At 40.7% G+C, this 18,661-nt stretch overlaps 1 protein-coding gene across 4 annotated transcripts in view; it reads left to right on the top strand.

Annotated features, from left to right (window-relative positions):
• The first annotated feature begins 703 nt into the window (after positions 1 to 703).
• Positions 704 to 18,661, top strand: part of DOP1A (DOP1 leucine zipper like protein A) — a 97,251-nt gene continuing 79,293 nt past the window's right edge. For 3 of the 4 annotated variants that reach the window (XM_075554829.1, XM_075554830.1, XM_075554827.1), the window contains exons 1-2: positions 704 to 796; positions 16,276 to 16,466. In XM_075554829.1, the coding sequence (XP_075410944.1) occupies positions 16,329 to 16,466 (138 nt within the window). In that variant the 5' untranslated portion in view covers positions 704 to 796; positions 16,276 to 16,328. Of the gene's footprint in view, positions 797 to 13,252; positions 13,334 to 16,275; positions 16,467 to 18,661 lie in introns of all 4 variants that reach the window. The other variant, XM_075554828.1, reaches the window with a different exon arrangement.

The following is an 18,661-nucleotide window of genomic DNA, read 5'->3' as shown; positions in this document are numbered from 1 at the left end:
AATATGGATAAACATTATCTGTTGCCGCATAGATTTGCTTATAAATCACAGTAATTCAAAATCATGGATCATGTTAACAACTGTTTTATTGATTTTAGTTTACTGCTATTCCATCTCAAGTAATTACTATACTCAAAGGCAATGATTTCAACTCCATATATCCTCATCTACTTGATAACCTCCAAGGCCACTAAATGTTAATGTTTTATTAAAATATGTAATCTTTTTAGCATGCCACTAATAATTGTTTATTTTTAATGAAAATGTAGTAATGAATTGAAAAATGTGTATGTATTTTTTGACCCTTTAGTCCAAAAGCCAAGTGGTACGATCCTTTTGAATAACTTGTCATCTCCGATAGTTTTCGGCTCAGGATTCTTGCAATCATTTGACTCCGATTTTACAAATCTCTTAACCTTCACGGGCCTCAAGTTCCTTAGATAAAGCAATATGTATAGAAGATGCTATAGCTTTAAAAGTTGTATTCAATCCCCAGCCCATCTAGCATTCTCCCCATCAAGACCTGGCATGATTTAAATCGCCTTCTAAAACTGCCTCCCCCGCAGGGGTTGATGACCGTGAGCCGCTTCCCAATGCGGCCGCTAGAGGGCGCGGTGGGACGCCCGAGAGGCGTGGAGCGCCGGGTGGGAGGACGTCGGGGGCGGTCGACGTCGACGCCGGCGTGTGGGCGGACGCGGTGCACGCTGGGAGCTGTCACCCGGCCCTTGGGCTCCGGCCTCGGTGTAGCAGCGCTGGTTGCCAGGAGAGCGACGGGAAGAGGGGAAGCCCACGGCAGGTATCCGCGTCCCGCCTCCACCGCGCTCGTGAGGCCGGCCGCCGGCGACCTGCTCCGCCTGGCTCGATGCGGAGCCGGGAGGCTGGGTCGCGGCTCGGGCTTTTGTGGTGTCGGGCGGGCGCTGCGGTCCCGGCCCCGCCTGGAGCCGCGGAGGCGGCTGGCCACCCCCTTTGGGTGCGGGGAGCAGAGAGCTGCGCGGGGCCGACGAGCCGCTCCGGGGCCTGGGTCTGGAGTGGCCGGTGGTCGGGGCCCAGCCAGGCGCGCGGGCCGGGTGCGGGGGCACCTGTGCGGGCAGGGCGCGCCGGCTAAGCTCTTTGTGGCGGACTCCGGCGCGACGTCCTCTCTTTGACTCGGCGGTGGGTTCTCTTGGGTTTGAGGTTCTTTGCTTAGAAAGGAGTTCGGAAGTTTGTTAAGAGGAAGTCAGGTTGGCCTTACGGAAGTTGTTAACAGTTCATCACCTTTGATTTTTTTAGTCCCGGAGTTGCAACACCACAGTAGTGACCGGTTTGGATTTCTCCATTCTTCTCCCGCCCGACCTTTGGGGGAGGGTGGGGTAAGCGTCCTCAACTGTCCTTTCTTAAAACGAAATCAATTGCGTCTTCGGATTCTTACTCCATCTTAAGAGTTGTGTGGACTTTGAGAAGTACAGATGGGGAAAAGCGGATGTGGAGACGAGAGTTAAAGCAACTTGTTTTCCTTTTTGATGAGCACAGACGTAAGAAACAAGTGGTTATTTGCCTGAACAAGCCTTGAATTATGGAAACAAAATTCACTTGTGATACTGCCTTCTATGCAGATACAAAATCTTGAATTTTAATTTCACACATCACTGTTAAGGTCAGCTACTTTTAGGGTTTGTTTATGGATGACTTAGGTTAACATTTTGCCCTAAGTAGCTCACCCACATGCTAGAAAGTAGCTTTCCACCTGAAAGACCAGCAGTGATTTCCTAGAGCAAAGAGAAATTGTATCATGAGGTAATTAAAACCACATGGAGTCCAAATGCTGGGTTTTAGTCTTTACTTTCTAGCCACACTTCTAAATTAAGCCCTTCCTCAGATTTGCTAAGCAAATAATATAGATGGTCTGCTTATTATTAGAGACCCAATTACTAAATGAATTAAACCCCATAACCAAATGCGGTCACTGTACACAGTCAAGCGAGTTGTGTTTGATAGTTAATATAGGAGGCGGCTCTGGCCTAGCAGTGAGAGGATTTAGGTTCCCATGCTTCATTTTGCCACTCGCCAGGTGTGATCCCTGCAGGTTGAGGTTTACTATCTGCTGAAGGGAATTTGACAATGGCAGGGCTCGCCAGATAGATGTTTCTCTGGAACCCGCTTCTAAAGCTGTCAATACATTGATTGCTCCAAAACAGCATTCACTAGCAAATAATCTGGGAGCATACTAGGTTGAATTAAGTTAAATAATTTCTGATTTGCTCTTAATTGCAAGACTTCTTGGAACCCTGGAGCCTGATAACAAGCTGGGTTGTGATCTGCATGGTTGGAAACACCAGCAGCCCCGCTACAGAAAGACTGGGTTATGGGGTTTGCTGTTACAGTCTCGGAAACCCCCAGGGCATTGCTATGAGTCAGTATTGACTCCATGGACTGCTGTGAATTGGGCTTTTAGTTTGGGCAGAACTTCTCAAATTTTTGCTATACTTCTGCAGAAGTAGATCACAGCTTTTTGTAAACTTAACCAGCTCAGAGAACTTGTTTTCTCAGGTCCACCTTGTTAGCCTCTCCTGGAATGTAGCTCCATGGAACCAACTCACCAAACTCACTGTCCTGGAGTCTAATCTGACTCACAGCAGCCCTGACAGAGTAGGCCTGCCCGAAGTGTTTCCTAGACAGTAAATCTTTACAGGAGTAGAAAGCCTCCCGTGTGTCTTAGAACCCCCAATTGAGAATTGCTATGCCTCATGATTATTATGGCCCCTCTGTAAGCTCTCAAATGTCATGTGTGTTTTAAGTACTGTCGTTTATTATGAGTTTTCAGTTGTAAGTGTGAAGTATACGGCAGATCTAGTGGCAAGCCTCACTAATAAAAGGAAAACGCTTCTTAAGAATGCAATTCTTTCAATTAAGAATGCACATACATCCTCCTGAGCCTCAGGTGTTAATTTATGACAAAGCATTGTTTTCCACTCTCGATGTTTTTTCCTGAGTCATAATGAATCTGTGTTTTAAACTCCGCTTTATGGCCCGGTTACTGGAATGGCATCTTTGACCCTGCAACAAGTGAAAATGTTGTTGATGGTGGTATTGTTTTTACTGTGAATGACTTACTTTAGTTAGGACTTTTCAAAACTATGAGCGGGATAGAGGCCACCTGAAATACATTTGTATTGTTAATGAGAAAGTTAAATGACTTCTGATTTGCTTTTAACCTCCAGACTTCTTGGAACCCTGGTGACCTGATAGCAAGTTGGGTTGTGATCTGCATGGTCACATAAAACTTGGATTACTGATAACTAAGTGTTAGGTCTCTATGATTTGTGGTCAACTCAGTGGCAGTGAGTTTCGTTTTGGGTTTAAGTGTCAGCATAGTGAGGTATGAGTCACAACCAGTTAATTCTACACTAATTATTTCTTCACTGCTGCCGAAGATGGGCTTTTTTACTTGGGTGAAGAATTATACACAGCCTTGGCCACTCACAGGGGACAGTTCTACTCTGTTCTGTAGGGTCGTTACGATTCAGCATCAACTTGATGGCAGTGAGGAGAGAGAGAGAACTTTCTGATTTTGTTTTATAAACCTTTCATAATATCTCTGAAATACAACTACACTCAGTTTTTTTTGTTTTTTCAATTTTGACTCGTAGCAACCCTACAGGAAAGACAATAGAACTGCCCTTTAGGTTTCTGAGACTGCACACTCATTTCTTATCCTTTGCCTCTCGTCACCCAACAGTTTGAATTTACAATAGTGGAAAATCTACCCAACTCTGTTTCCAATTAACAATGTACACCTGAAAGTAAAGGAGACAGGTGTGTGAGGCGGGAGCAGCCTGGCTGTGATGGTTAAGGTTATACGTTAGCATGGCTAGACCATACTTCTCAGTGGTTTAGCAGGTATCCAACGATATGACTAAAGAATTACATAGTGATGTAATGATCCTCCATAATGTCGGTTTCTACAGAACAGTATGGCCTTTGGAACTTAACGATATCAATGAGTGAGGAGTATATTATGTAAAGTTATAGAACAAATATTTTCATGTAATTAACAGGATAATACTATTGTGATAAGAGACTATATCTTTTCAAAAAATTCTTTAAACATTTTTACCTTGTCATTGTTGGGAATATACACAGCAAAGGCCATACCAGTTCAACAGTGTACCTGTGTAATTCAGTGACATTGATTACATTTTTGAGTTGTGCAGCCATTCTCACGTTGCTTTTCTGAGTTGGTCTCCCATATTAATATAAAACCACACTACCCCCGTGGTTTCCTATCTGATCCTTTGAGTTAATGTTATCAGTGTGATCCCATATAGAAATATCTTGAAAGAGCATAAAGGTTTGGGCAGATATATCTTACGAGTTATGCTAAACTATTTCGTTTTAGTATATGTGCTGCCGAAGCGAGCACTAAACTATTCAGTTTTAAGAAGACTTCAGGGGATAGTTTTGGTTTAAGGTTCAAAGGTTATCTCAGGGCAGTAGTTCCAAGGGTTCAACTCGTCTCTGTGGGAACAGAAAGTTTGTAGGCAATGATAATTTGAATTTCCATTCTGTGTTGTCCCCCTTTTGATCAGTGTTCTTCTGTACACTCGTTATTCAAAATGTTTAGTCATGGTAGTTTGTCAGAAATATTGTTACCAATGCTACTCTCACAAGTAAAATACTAGTGCCTTATTGTTATTAACCTGAAAGTAAACTTTTGTGTCAAAGAAATCTGAAACTGTGGGAAACTTTTGATAATAGGACAAGGTAATCACCATTGATTCGAAGATGACAAAATGTTAATATAAAGTTTATTTCATCTAAGGAGATAAGATGATAAATCTAAAATAATTTTTCATCTCCTTTGCTTCTAACTTCACTGAAGTTTTTATAGCTGTATTTTTATGATGCATAAGAAATTTATAGGTCATTTTCTTCCCCTGAGATGATGATAAATTTTCCTCTTATGGAAGTTTCATATGAATAAATAGGAAACAAATTTCCTAATTCTAGAAAACATCTTATATTTCAAGTTGCTATAGTTAATATAGACATTTATTTTTTTTGTTAGTTTAATGCTTAAATTGAGGGATATTTTTTTGCGTGTGAACCACGTTTGTAAATAAACTAGTTTATTGTTACTATGTGGTAAATGAAATTACTTACTGTTCTCATATCCATTTCTCTATAACTTCAACCAAATGATTGGGTTTAAGCTAATCTCACTGCCATCAAGTGGATTCTAACTCAGAACAACTCTATAGGCAGGGTAGACCTGCTTCTGTGGGTTTTCAAGGTTATAAATCTTTACAGGAGTAGAAAGCATAGTCTTTCTCCCATGGAACAGCTGGTGGTTTTGAACTGCTTACTTTGCTGTTAGCAGCCAAACTCATAACCATTACACCACCAGGGCTCTTGGACATGATTGGGTGGGACCCTACAAATAAGGTATAGAGGACTTTAAATTGGGGATTGATCAGATTTGTCATTGTCCTCGACATCAGAGCGTCATTTCAGAGAGGGAAAAGAAAATTCCAGGATCATCAAGCAAGAACAGCAACTAACGGCGAGTCCTTTCTGAAGTGGCGGAGGCAGCAGAGGCATGAAGACCTTGAGATGTTAGAGCGAAAGAGCCAGGCCAACACAGGAGATAGGAGCTGCACCTCTGCAGCCAGGATCCCCGGAGGCAGGGCAGTAGGCTGGCTTCCTGCCCTGCAGAGGCAGAGGCCAAGGGACTGAAAGACTGAGGTCTAGACATCCTTGCGTGTTGCCTGAGAAGAGATGCTGCTGTGGACCAATCACTATATTGATTGATCAGAAACTGCTTAATGTTTTATGGTCCTGGCTTTACAGTATTAACCTGTCAACTTCCCTAATTAACCTTAGTAATCATGAATATTGTCTGTGAGTTCAGTGTGGCCACTGCAACATTGTTGAACCCAGCAGAGAAGCAGAGTGCCGTGGGAGGAATGGTTGACATCAGAGTTGGGTAAGATAGGAAGGAGCCTGGAAGCAGGTCTGACCTGTGCCTGTGACAATCAGCCTTGGGTCTGTGTGGAGCTGGATTCTCCTCTGTACTGAAGCTTGGGGAGATCAGATGCGATTACCTAATTCCTGTGCTTTTTCCAGATACTGCTTTACCAAAATAAATAAATAAATAAATAAATAGCCCAACCAAATTAGCAATAATAGGTTTACTGGTATATACTATAATTTGATACTTAACTAAAGATCATGTTTAACTAAAGTTCTCAGATGCAACCTCACTTTTGAAGTAAGAAAATATCTTGAATTCGTATTTATAAGAGAGACTTCACTTAAACAAGTGGGTTTGTTTCTTTGTTGCCACTATAAAACACAGCAGCATAGAAGCAGTACAGAAAAATTCATCATTTAGATGTGACAACTGACTAATTTGAGAAACTATAAAAGCACAATTGCCATAGTTTGAGTTATATAGGTAAATAGTTCTACCATTTTTCAGTTCAACTTGATTTTTTTTGTCATCTTATGATATAATAGTGTGAATCTCAGCTACCTGAAACCTCTAGGATAGGTGTTCTTGAACAATCAAAAGTGTTAGATAAATGGAACTTTTTGTATTAACAACAACGACAGCAACAACACCTCAGTGCTGTACAGTTGATTCCCTCTGCCGTTGACCCTACGGGGCATAGTACCTCTATGAGTTACAAGACTGTAATCTTGATAGGAGTAGAAAGTCTGAGCTTTCTCCCATGGAGCAGCTGCTGTTTCAAACTCTGGCAGCTCAATGCGGGTTTTGTGTTCTTTTTCTCTAATGTAACCTCGCGCCACTGAATATACTTGTTGGTTGTCTTCAAGATGATTCACTGGTGCCCATGGCAGTATTTTCATACCCTCTTAAACTTGTCAAGTCTTTTTAAAAATTATATAGGAGGCTCTTATACCTCTTAATTTTTCATACCCTCTTAAACTGGTGTGACAACGTGTCTTTTTTAAAATTATACTGGGGGCTCTTACAGCTCTTACCCCAATCCATACATATATCCGTATGTCAAGTACATTTTTATCTATGTTATGTTGCCGCCATCATTTTCAAAACATTTTCTGTCCTTGGTATCAGCTCATTTTTCCCAGTTCTCCTCCCACTCCCTCCCTCATGAGCCCTTGATCATTTATCAATTATTTTTTTCATGTCTTACAACGACCACTGTCTCCCTTCACTCGTATTGTTTTTGTTCATCCCCCTGAGAGGGCGGTTATATATCAATGATTGTGACTGATTCCCCCATTATTCTTCCCCACCTTCCTCTTCCCCTCCTGGGATTACTAATCTCATTATTGGTTTGAAGGGGTTTATCTGTCCTGGATTCCATATGTTGCGAGCTGAGCTCTTATCTGTACCAGTGTACATACCTGTGGTCTAGGCTGATTTGTAAGGGAGGATTGGGGTCATGATAGTGGGGGGGGGGGAAGCATTAAAGAACCAGAGCAAAGTTGAATGTGTCATCAGTGCTGTACTGCACCCTGACTGTCTCATCTCTTCCTTGTGACCTTTCTGTGAGGGGATGTCCAGTTGTCTACAGATGGGCTTCGGATCTCCACTCCGTCCTTCCCCTCATTCACATCAGTATGATTTTTTTGTTCTGAGTCTTTGATGCCTGATACCTGATCCCATCAACATCTTGTGACCACACAGGTTGGTGTGATTCTTCTATGTGAGCTTTGTTGCTTCTCAACTAGATGGCTGATGGTTTAGCTTCAAGCCTTTAAGACTTAAGACACTGTAGCTTTTGATAGCTAGGCACTATCAGCTTTCTTCACCACATTTGCCTATGCCCCCATTTTGTCTTTAGCAAATGTGTTGGGAAGGTGAGCATCACAGAATGCTGGGTTATTGGAACAAAGTGCTCTTGTGTTGAGGGAGTACTTGAGTAGAGGCCCAATGTCCATCTGCTACCTAAATATTTACATATGCACATGCCTCTTTTTAGACTTCTATGAATGCCCTTTGTCTCCTAGTTCTTTCCTTTATTTCCTTTTACTTTCCTCTTGTCCCACTATCATGTTTGACCTTTATTCGGGTTTCAGTAATACCTCTCGGCTACGTTGCACTTGATGAAACTCCACCACTCATCCTATGTCCTCCTCGCCATAGATTTTAGATCGCTTGTTCCCTTGTCCCTGGGCTTGTGGACTCCCCACTTCCTTTCCCCTACCTCCTCTTCTCCCATGTCCCCCTGGAGCCATCAGTCTGACAACATGTCTTAATTGTAAAATTTCTTGCAGAAGAAAATGTTAGGGGCTAATACTTTAAATGTTAAACTCCATGATTTTGGAAGAAAAGGATCATTATAAGACTTTCACATTTTTGGAGAGCAAATGCTTTGAGAGTGATTAGGGCAAAGAATGTATGGATGTGCTTTATACAATTGATGTATGTATATGTGTGGATTGTGATAAGAGTTGTATGAGTCCCTAATAAAATGTTAAAAAAGTAACATTAAACAGGTTTTTTGCAACATAAAAAAGACTTTCACATTTTATACAGTATTGTCAGCAATTAGTTATGAATTCACACGTGAGTTTGAATGATAGGATCCAGCAACATGATTTTGGTTGGCTTCTGTTATTTTAATGTAAAGTCTGTGTTCTATGTGCTATGTTTCAAAGCTATCTGAGATGTACATTGGTTTTATATGATTTGGTAAATGCTTTTAAAAAAGACTGGTGAGGTGATTTTTTAAAGGTAAATATTTGAGCATATTGTTGTTAGGTTTCATCCACTAAGTTCTGATTCGTGGCAACCCTGTATCCTCATGTAACAATGAAACAGTGCCTGGTCCGAGCGCTCCCCATAGTCGTTGCTGTTTTCGACTCCATTATTGCAACCACTATTTCAGTCCTTTTCATTGAGGACCTTCCTCTCTTTCACTCATGTTCTACTTCATCAATGATGATATTCTTCTTCGGAACTGGGCCTTGATGATGACAAGTCCAGAGTACCATGATGTTGCTGGCTGGTTCAGTTGGGAGGAATTTTGTTTTCGTTAGGTTGACGTATAATTTCTACTGAAGGTTATAGTGTCTTCATCAGTAAGTGTTAAGAGCTCCACATTTTCTTCACTGTTAGCAAGCAAAATTGTGTTATCTTCATGTTTACAGTTGTTAATGAGCCTCCCCCATTCCTCATATACTATAATCCAACACATATTTGAGATTAAACTCTTTTTAGCTATCTATTGCTTTGTAAATTAAATAGCTGCTTAATAAACAACCAAATTGATTGTGGTGATGATGACAATTTTTTTAACATTATTAATCTATTGAATTACATGCCATTTAAATTATGTCAATAAAACTTTTAAAAACCTGTTGAATACAAACTTAATGATCCGAAATGTAAACCACTACCTAATTTACAATAAAAAGTGTTTAAAAATAAAAGATATATATAAAATGAAAAAAAAACTCGTAGCATATTCTCTAGGGTAGAAAAAAACAGAAGATTTAATTTGAAGCAAACTACAACATTACTCACCACTTCCGCTTTGGTGGGGCTTAGGACCAGTTTGGCAGTGGGTTCTGATGTGAGTTTTTGTGAGGTTGCTGATGAGGGTCAGCTTCGCCGACAATCATCTGAAGGTTTGTTGGGGCTGCCCCTTTTCTAAAGTAGCTCCCTGTCTGACTGGCAAATTGATTCTGGCTGTTGGAAGGAGGCCTCGGTTTCTTAAGTTTTCGTATAACGCAGACTAATAATCCCAGAATAAATGATTCTAGTTGAGATTAGGTAGAAGCTATAATGTCTTTTATGACCTAGCTTGAGAAGTGACACACCTTCACTTCTGCAGCATTCTATTTATTACTCACCCATGACAGCCACAATTCTGTGTGGGAGGGGACTACATACAGGTGTAAATAATTGGAGGTGAAGCTCTTTGGAGGCTGGTTCCTGCATCTTCTGAGGTCAGTATGTGAATTTGTCTCTAAACAAACAGTACATACTCCCTAGGAAAAAGATACAGTTCATTTTGGTCTCTTAAAGTATATTTTAAAAATACATAAATGCCACTTGGCTTACTGGGTTTGCTTTTTAAAATTCTGAGGAGCCCTGGTCACGTAGTGGTGGTGCACAGGGCTGCTAACCATAAGGTCTGCCACTCCAGGAGACAGAGTCTCAGAAGCCCATCGGGGCAGTTCTCTGTCCAAAAAGATCACTATGAATCAGAATGGCAGTAAGTTTGGGACATGAATTAAATAGGGGGCAGTGATTTCTTAGTCATGGAATTATAGTGTGTCATGCAAGATTTGGTTCCCAGCCAGTATACCGTAAGCTAACCACGACCTGTCAGGAAAGACTTGCATGTTACAATGAAGCCGAACAGATTTGAACAGAGCTTCCAGACTAAGACAAGAAGGAAAGGTGTGGGAATCTGCTTCTGAAAAATCAGTCACAAACACCCTGATGACAACATTCTGTTCCACCCTTGTACATAGAGTTCCCATGAGTTAGGGGCCAACACATTGATAGCAAACAGCAAAATGCCTAGTCTCTCTAGTTCTTTGAAATGGTAGGTGATAAGACAGTTAAGAAACTGGATTTTATTTACTTTGAGTTCATTTTTGTATGTGGGAAAGATTATTACACAGCTGCTTTGTACAGAACCTTTGTGGTGCTTTTGGGGCATTCTTAACCCATTCATCTTCTAAATTTAAATATACTGTTTAGCTTCACGAGTAGGAAACAACAAACAAGATTTTAAAAGTATATCCACGGAATTTTTGCTCTGCCCCTGAACCACCCAGTTCTCACCCATCCCCAGAGATGCTCATAAAGGGGGTTCAAAAGTTCATGAAAGTTCCATTATCTTCTAATTTTCTCTAAGTTTTGGAAGATCCCTCATATAGATATGCAAATTTTAATAACCCCCCATTTTTAATATAAATCGTAAAACCATGTACCAAGACCACTGTTTATTGAGTAGACCCAGACTCATAGCAAACCTATATAGGGTTTCTGAGTCTAGTTACTTTTGAACTACTGATTGTGAGGTTAGAAGCCTAGTACCTAACCCACAATACCATGAAGGCTTCTTATATAAATATGGTAGCATACTAAAAAGCTGCCTTGTACTTTACTTTCTAAAGTTAATATGCTTTGGAAGCATTTTCTAAGCCGATTCATAAATTTTATTCATTCTTCTTACCAGCTGATTGTATTCTATTACTCAGGTTTTGTTTATTGATCATTAATTGTCAGCCAAGAACTTTTAGGAGCTGAGGAAACAAGAGCTAGAATGATAAATAGCACCCTCTCTCACAGGATTACCACCTGTGGGAGTTCAGTTACACTCAGTGTTCTGCGGTAGGAGAAACGCTGTGGTGGACGTTCCCAGCAAAGAGGCATGTGTGTTAGTTTTGCAGGACTGTGGAATGATGGTCAGGGAAGGCTTCCCAAAAAGAGTAAAAACTGAGGCCTAGAGGAGGTGCAGGAACTTACTAGCCGGGCCAAGTTGGGATTTAGTATTAAAGCCAGAAGGAATAAAAGTCTTAGAAACAAGAAACACATGTCTTTTTAATACTAAACTCTAAGCCTTATTTCTGAATATTTATATAACTATTAAGTATTCATTAAAGAATGAGCCAAATAAAAGGAGTTGAATCAGAGGTTATTTCATGTAGAGAGACGCATCCATAGCACTTTACAGTATTCCCTACTCTTCAGCTGAGCTTGATAATTCTTTGCTGTGGCCGTACAGAACTCACAGACGATACCCACAATTATGGTACCTACAATTAGGGACATTAACAGGTTACCATTCAACATACATACAGTTGGTCAGTCAGGACAGTTTCTTCTGTGCCGTGCTAGCAAGCATATCTCTCTCTGACCCTCAGCCTTTTAGTCTGGCCTTTGCTCAGTTCTGGCCCAGCCATGTTACAAAGTTCTTTTAGGACTTCCAATAAATGTCCAAAGTAGATGCCAGTCTGCCATAAAACTTCCACCCAAAGGCACTCAGGTCCAGATCCTTGGGCCAGCAAACCACATTCCTCCCAATTAAGTACCCAGAGCCACCTCACTTAAAAAGCCACCCTCCTGCCCCAAAGCAATCAGCATTCCTTGCTCTTTCATCTCAGGCTCTGCTTTCTGGCTCTGCTGCTCCACTGGTGTCAAAAGCCAGAGGAAGCTGTCCAATGTGCAGGAATCTCGGTATCCTAAGGACATGTTCCACTCTTGGCTTTGTGTTTTGCCAGTAGTGAGATCCCCACTTCCAGCTTCTGAGATGTCTACTTTTATACCCACAATCCTGTTAATAGTCACTCATGGCTGCATAATCTAATCCCATCAATATCTTGCCTCACCTTCATACCCAGACCCATCAGGGAAACATAGGTTGTTAGGTGGGAGTAACAAAAGCGATGAAGCTGTATTAAATCACTCACTACATTACAAAGAGCATATCTAGAGAAGGATCAGGAAATGTAACAGCATTAAAATGGGATGGAGCAACATCTAAAAGTGGATAGCAGCTTGGTTTTGCTTAGCTAGAATGTAAATGTAAATAAGATTCAACAAATGCTTCCATTTATAAAAAGCATTTAATCATGTGGTTAAGAGTTTGGAATTACTTTATAAGAAGCTGAAGGTCACACTTATAAGTACTTTCTAAGTGCTATGTAGACACTGGGTTAAGGTGCTTTTATGGATTATCAAGCTTCCAGCATGGAGTAACATATTCAAGTAATTTTTTTATTAAACATTTTATTAGGGACTCATACAACTCTTATCCCAATCCATACATACATCTATTGTGTAAAGCACATCTGTACATTCTTTGCCCTCATCATTTTCAAAGCATTTGCTCTCCACTTAAGCCCTTAGCATCAGGTCCTTTCTTTTTCCCCTCCCTCACAAGCCCTTGATAATTTATAAATTATTATTTTGTCATGTTTTGTCCTGTCTGACATCTCCCTTCACCCCCCTCTCTGTTGTCTGTCCTCCAGGGAGGAGGTCACATGCAGATCCCTGTAATCGGTTCCCTCTTTCCAACCCACTCACCATATACCCTCCCAGTATCGCCACTCACACCCCCGGTCCTGAAGGTATCATCCGCCCTGGATTCCCTGTGCCTCCACCTCCTATCTGTACCAGTGTACAACCTCTGCTCTATCCAGACTTGCAACGTAGAATTCAGATCATGATAGTTGGGGGGTAGGAAGAATTTAAGAATTGGAGGAAAGCTGTATTCTTCATCGGTGCTACATCGCACCCTGACTGACTTATCTCCTCCCCTAGACCCTTCTGCAAGGGGATCTCCAGTGGCCGACAAATGGGCTTTGATTCTCCACTCTGCACTTCCCCCCTTCATTTACTATGGTAAGATTTTTTTTCTGATGATACCTTATACCTGATCCCTTCGACAGCTCATGATCGCACAGGCTGGTGTGCTTCTTCCAAGTGGGCTTTGTTGCTTCTGAGCTAGATGGCCACTTGTTCACCTCAAGCCTTTAAGACCCCATTTGGTTGTTCACTTGCTTTGTCTTCAGTGGTTGTGTGGGGAGGGTGAGCATCATAGAATGCCAATTTAATAGAAGAAAGTATTCTTGCATTGAGGAAGTACTTGAGTAGAGGCCCAATGTCCTTCCACCACCTTAATACTAAACCTATAAATATAGGCTCATAGATCTATTTCCCCATTCTCATATAAATATTTGTGTATGCACATGTCTTTGTCTAGACCTCTATAAATGCCCTTTGCCTCCTACCTCTTTCCTCTATTTCCTTTGACTTTCCTCTTGTTCCCCCAATCATGCTCCGTCCCCACCTGGGTTTCAGGTATACCTCTTAGTTACATTACCCTGGATCATGCCCTACCAGGCCTCCCACACCCATCTCACCACCAATTTGGATCACTTGTTCCCTTGTTCCTGGGTTTGTTAACACCACTTCTTGCCCCCCACTTCCCTCTATCCCATTTCCCCCCCAGGACTGTCGGTTCCATTTTTTTTCCTCCTGATAGTTCATCCAGCCTATCTTATTTAGACAGACCTGCGGAGATAATAACATGCACAAAAACAAGACAGAGCAAAACCAAGGAACAATATACAACAAAACAACAACAAACCACTGACAAAGAACAAAACAAAACACAACAAGAAAGAAAAGTTTGTAGTTAGTTCTAGGATCATTTGTTGGCCTTTAGGAGTGTTTTCCAGTCCAGTCTGTTGGGGCGCCACACCCTGGCCCCAAAGTCTACTTCCAGCATTCCCTGGGGACCTTGCCACTCCATTCCCTTGCTGTTCCGCTGCACTCCCCCAGTGCTTTGCCTCCGTGTGGTGGGATTAGTTCGGTCGCAATTCCCACACTGTGTCTCTGGTGCTGTCCCCTGCAGGGCCATGGGTCAGTGAGGGACGTCGTATCTCATAGTGGGGCTGGCTGCTCTAATTGGGGTCATCATCCTCAGGGCCTGGTGGACCAGGATGTGCTCCACTGTCTCCTCCCCCTCAAGTAATTTCTTACTGTATAAAATTGATTGGATCTTAGAGATGATGAAGGTAGAGGAAGTAGGAGGTTCTTGTAATAGTCTGGATATAAAATATTACGGAGTCATGGCTGGATAAAAGATGATGTTGAGAGAGAGAGTCTGTCATAGGAATTGAGAAGGAGCTGCTTGACAGACATAGTCAGAATACGAAATAAAGCCAAAGTGTAAACTTGTGTGATTGAGATGATGATGGTGATAAGGTGATGCTGAGGTTATGAAGAGTAATGTAATTTTTAAAATCAGAGTGATATTAATAGTACCCGACACACTATGTTTCTTGTTTTGAAGTGATGACCTAGAAGTCAAGAGAAGTGTAGTAGTAGTGATACTAGTTCATGAGTTTTCAGTGTTTTGGAATGTTGGTGAGTACTTGGTATTTATAAAGGAACTTTGAATAAAGATTTTCACCAGAAAATACCTGATTTTGGCTCTTGGCTCAGTAGCTGCTTTAGAAGATAGAATATCTAGGTTTAATTCTTTCTCAACAAACCAACATGTGAACAAGGTAGTTTATTGTTTATGATTTTTGTTCTGTTTTACCTTAACCTTCAAATATGAAGAAATCTTAGAGATAAAGAAGCAGTGAAACATCTACTCTAGTTAGTCCTCTTTATTTCTTTCCGAAATAGTTTGATATCGTTAGAATTAATTCTTTCTTTCCCTGACCCGCCAGAAGAGTAACTCTGGTGCAATACTTGTGTTTATGAACTAGTATTTGCTATAGAATTTTATTTCTGCCTTTTTCTCTTAATTATAACTGAATCACACAGCCCAGCCCAAGGCCGGGGGTGGAGATGGGGAAGCTAGGATTAATAACTTTTAGAAGAAATATAAATATTTTTGGAAATGTTTTAAACCACCGCATATTTTTATCAGTTTTATTTTAAGGAAGATTTAATTCCCATTAGCTGATGTTCCTTTGTTGTTTATACTGGATGTTCATTTGTTGTTTAGTAAAATAAGGTGCTATCAAATTTAATTCTGTCATGTTAGTTTTTGGTATGCCCTTCATGTTTCCAGTCTTAACCAGTCTTAATTTTAGCATCAAAGCAAGGTGGAGGAATTAAGTATCATAAATGTTATATAAATATGGCAGAGAAATAACATGATCTATAAATTGAAATAAGTGCCCAGGAATGCTATGCTCTTTGGCATCCCTACCTTCTGATAGTATAGGAGCCCCGTAGTACAGTGGATTCGGAGGTGGACTGCTAACCAGTTGCTCCAAGGGAGGAAGACTAGGTTTGCTATTTCTGGAAACAAACGGAGACACTTCTAATCTGTCCGGTAAGCTCACTATTGAGCCAGAATTGAATCAGTGGATGGTGAGTTTGAGTGCAGTTTTAAGAAGAGTGTTAGAATTCTTACCTTCCTTGTAGAGGATCATCATTCAATTTTTGGTCAATGCCCCTCAAACTCAGTCGACACCCATATAAGAGGAGGTCTGTGTGTTTTTATGGTATTGAACACATTTCAGTGGGTCTTCCCAGGCTAACGAAGAGAGTCAATCTTCTGAAAGATCAGCCAATGAAAACCTTGTGGGTAACAATGTCTAGTCTCTTTGTGCATGGAGACCCCTTGAGTTGAGGCCAACTAGGTGGCAGCTAACAGCAATAGCAAAAGGAAACCCGGGTCTTTGCATAGTTCCATGATTGCATGCTAGCTGGTCAAGAAACCCTTTAGTTTGTTAAAGGTTAAAGCTAGATCATCTGAACCTTGTAAAAATGCTTGTATGCTGTTATAACCTTAGTTCCTTCTGCAACTTCTTTTGTAGGTAATGATTTTACATGACTTTCAAACTGGTCTCTAGTAGGACTCTGTGGGAGAATGAACACAGAAGAGCTGGAGTTATTGAGTGACTCCAAGTACAGAAATTATGTAGCTGCAATCGACAAAGCCCTGAAGAATTTTGAATACTCTAGTGAATGGGCAGATCTTATATCAGCACTTGGAAAACTCAACAAGGTATGTCTGTTTTATCCATTTCAAAAGGGTGTAATTTAAAAAAATCTACATCTATAATTGTTGAATTTCTCAATTTTAAATTAAGAATTTAAGAACATAACCAACAGAATGCTCAGTAATGTTATTTTACTTAATGACTTCCATGCTTGTATTGTCAGGCGTACTAGTAAGACTTTAGAACAGGAATGGGGAATGTCCAGCCATGAGCAGCGTAAAGCCCCTGGAATCAATACCAGTTAACGGCACACACCTAACCAACGAGAAGCCCTTCCAGCCCTCACATTCATACTCAGACTTGCTGTATTGAGTCTATTCCGACCCATAACGACCCTAGACGATAGGGCAGGGGAGACTGCCCCTGTGGGTTTCTGAGAGTTTAACTCTTTATGGGAGTAGAAATCCTCATTTTTCCCTTGTGGAGTGGCTGGTGGTTTCAAACTGATGACCTTGTGGTTGGCAGCCCAACTCAACTCATAACCTGCTGTGCCACCAGGGTTCCTTAGCCTTCACACACACCCATTTATTCGGTGTTGACAGTCTGGCCTGTGAATGATACTATAAATAACCGAATAGCCCTTGGCAGGAAAAGTTTCCCCACCCCTCCTTTAGAAGTTCTAAGACAAAGAAACAATAGTGATTAAAAGTTCAGTTGTTATCATGATTACTTATCAAATGTACTAACCCTGAAGGCTAATAAGTATCTGTAATTGAGCATCAGATACAGTCTTCCTGGCCACAAAATTACAAATGCCAAATGGAAAGCAGTATGGTAGAACGCAGCAGGGAAGCCGTGGAACCCAGTGGGCCTTTATTGTATGCACCAACCTTACAAGACCGCTCTCCGCCTTGCAGGTTAGCCTTCAGTAAGCATTCTTGACGGCCTATACCTTCAGTCAAAATTTTCTCATATCGCACCCATGACTTTGTCCCACTATTTTTCTTTATGCTTGTTACTGAGTAGAAATGATTCTAAATATTGAAGGGTTGGAGCCATATAGGAAAGGAGAGCTCTTCTAATAACATTAGCATAGCATACAATTTTCAGGAAAGAAATTAGTCTTAAAATATATACAAGGATGCTGTTTGTTTTTTAACCTGATACTACAGATAATTCATCACCTTGATACTTTAGGAAAAGCTTCAGTTCTAATGAGCCATGAATTTATTTTGAAAATAGGCATTCATCAGTTGAGATTTTAAAAGCTCTTAATTTTGACAACATATTCCATAATTAATTAGAAATTGTAATTAAAGGAATGGGTTTGCTTAAAGGTTGTTAGATTCTCATAATGAAGCTGTTGCTAGAAACCAATTTTAAATGCAATTTGTTAACTTATTGGCATTAACTTGCCTAATTAAGCATATAATTAGTTATATTTATAAACAGATTTCTCCTAAATTGATTGGCCAAAGTAGAATACCGAAGTTACTGAAGAAGTTTGCCTAAACTGTGGAAGAGGCCAGGATTTTTTATATGAACGGCCTTCAAAAAGTTCATGGAAAAATTCATCAACCTTTAATTCCATTTTCTGTTAACTTTTCGAAGCTTTCTCGTATATGTGCATTCATACACCTGGTGGCACTGTGGTTAAAGCTATTTAGCTACTGCCTTGAAGATCAACTGTTTAAACATCTCAGCAACTCTGCAGGCTAAAGGTGTGACCCTCTGCTTCTGTATAGATATACAACCTTGGAAATCCTACAGGGCATTCTTCTCTCTCTTACAAGGACACTATTAGTTAAAATCAACTAAACAGGAGTGGGTCTTATTTTTATGAAAATATAAATGTATACAAATATGAGGGCACTTCAAAAAGTTCATAGAAAAAAATAGAGTTAAAATAGAATTTTCCCATGAATTTTTGAAGCTCCCCTAGTAAGAACCTACATATATTAATTACCCTGTTTCCCCGAAAGTAAGACATCCCCGAAAATAAGACCTACTTATAGTTTTGTCTCTCACTGAAATATATGGCATCCTCCCAAAAATAAGACCTCCCCGAAAATAACGCCCCCAAGCTGCCGTAACTCTGGGCCGTAGTGGCAGGCTCCGCTGAGCAGCTCACTGTTGGCCGTAGCAGACAGGAAGTGCGAGGTCTCTTTTAATAAAGCAAACAATAAATGTGTACCATATTCTTCTTCATGGAAAAATGACATCCCCTGAAAATAAAACCTAGTGCATCTTTGGAAGCAAA

The sequence above is a fragment of the Tenrec ecaudatus genome, chromosome 7 (genome assembly GCF_050624435.1).
Source record: "Tenrec ecaudatus isolate mTenEca1 chromosome 7, mTenEca1.hap1, whole genome shotgun sequence".
Classification (NCBI taxonomy): Eukaryota; Metazoa; Chordata; class Mammalia; order Afrosoricida; family Tenrecidae; genus Tenrec; species Tenrec ecaudatus.
The sequence above is the reverse complement of the archived record's forward strand: the minus strand, read 5'-3'. Positions and strand labels throughout refer to the sequence as shown.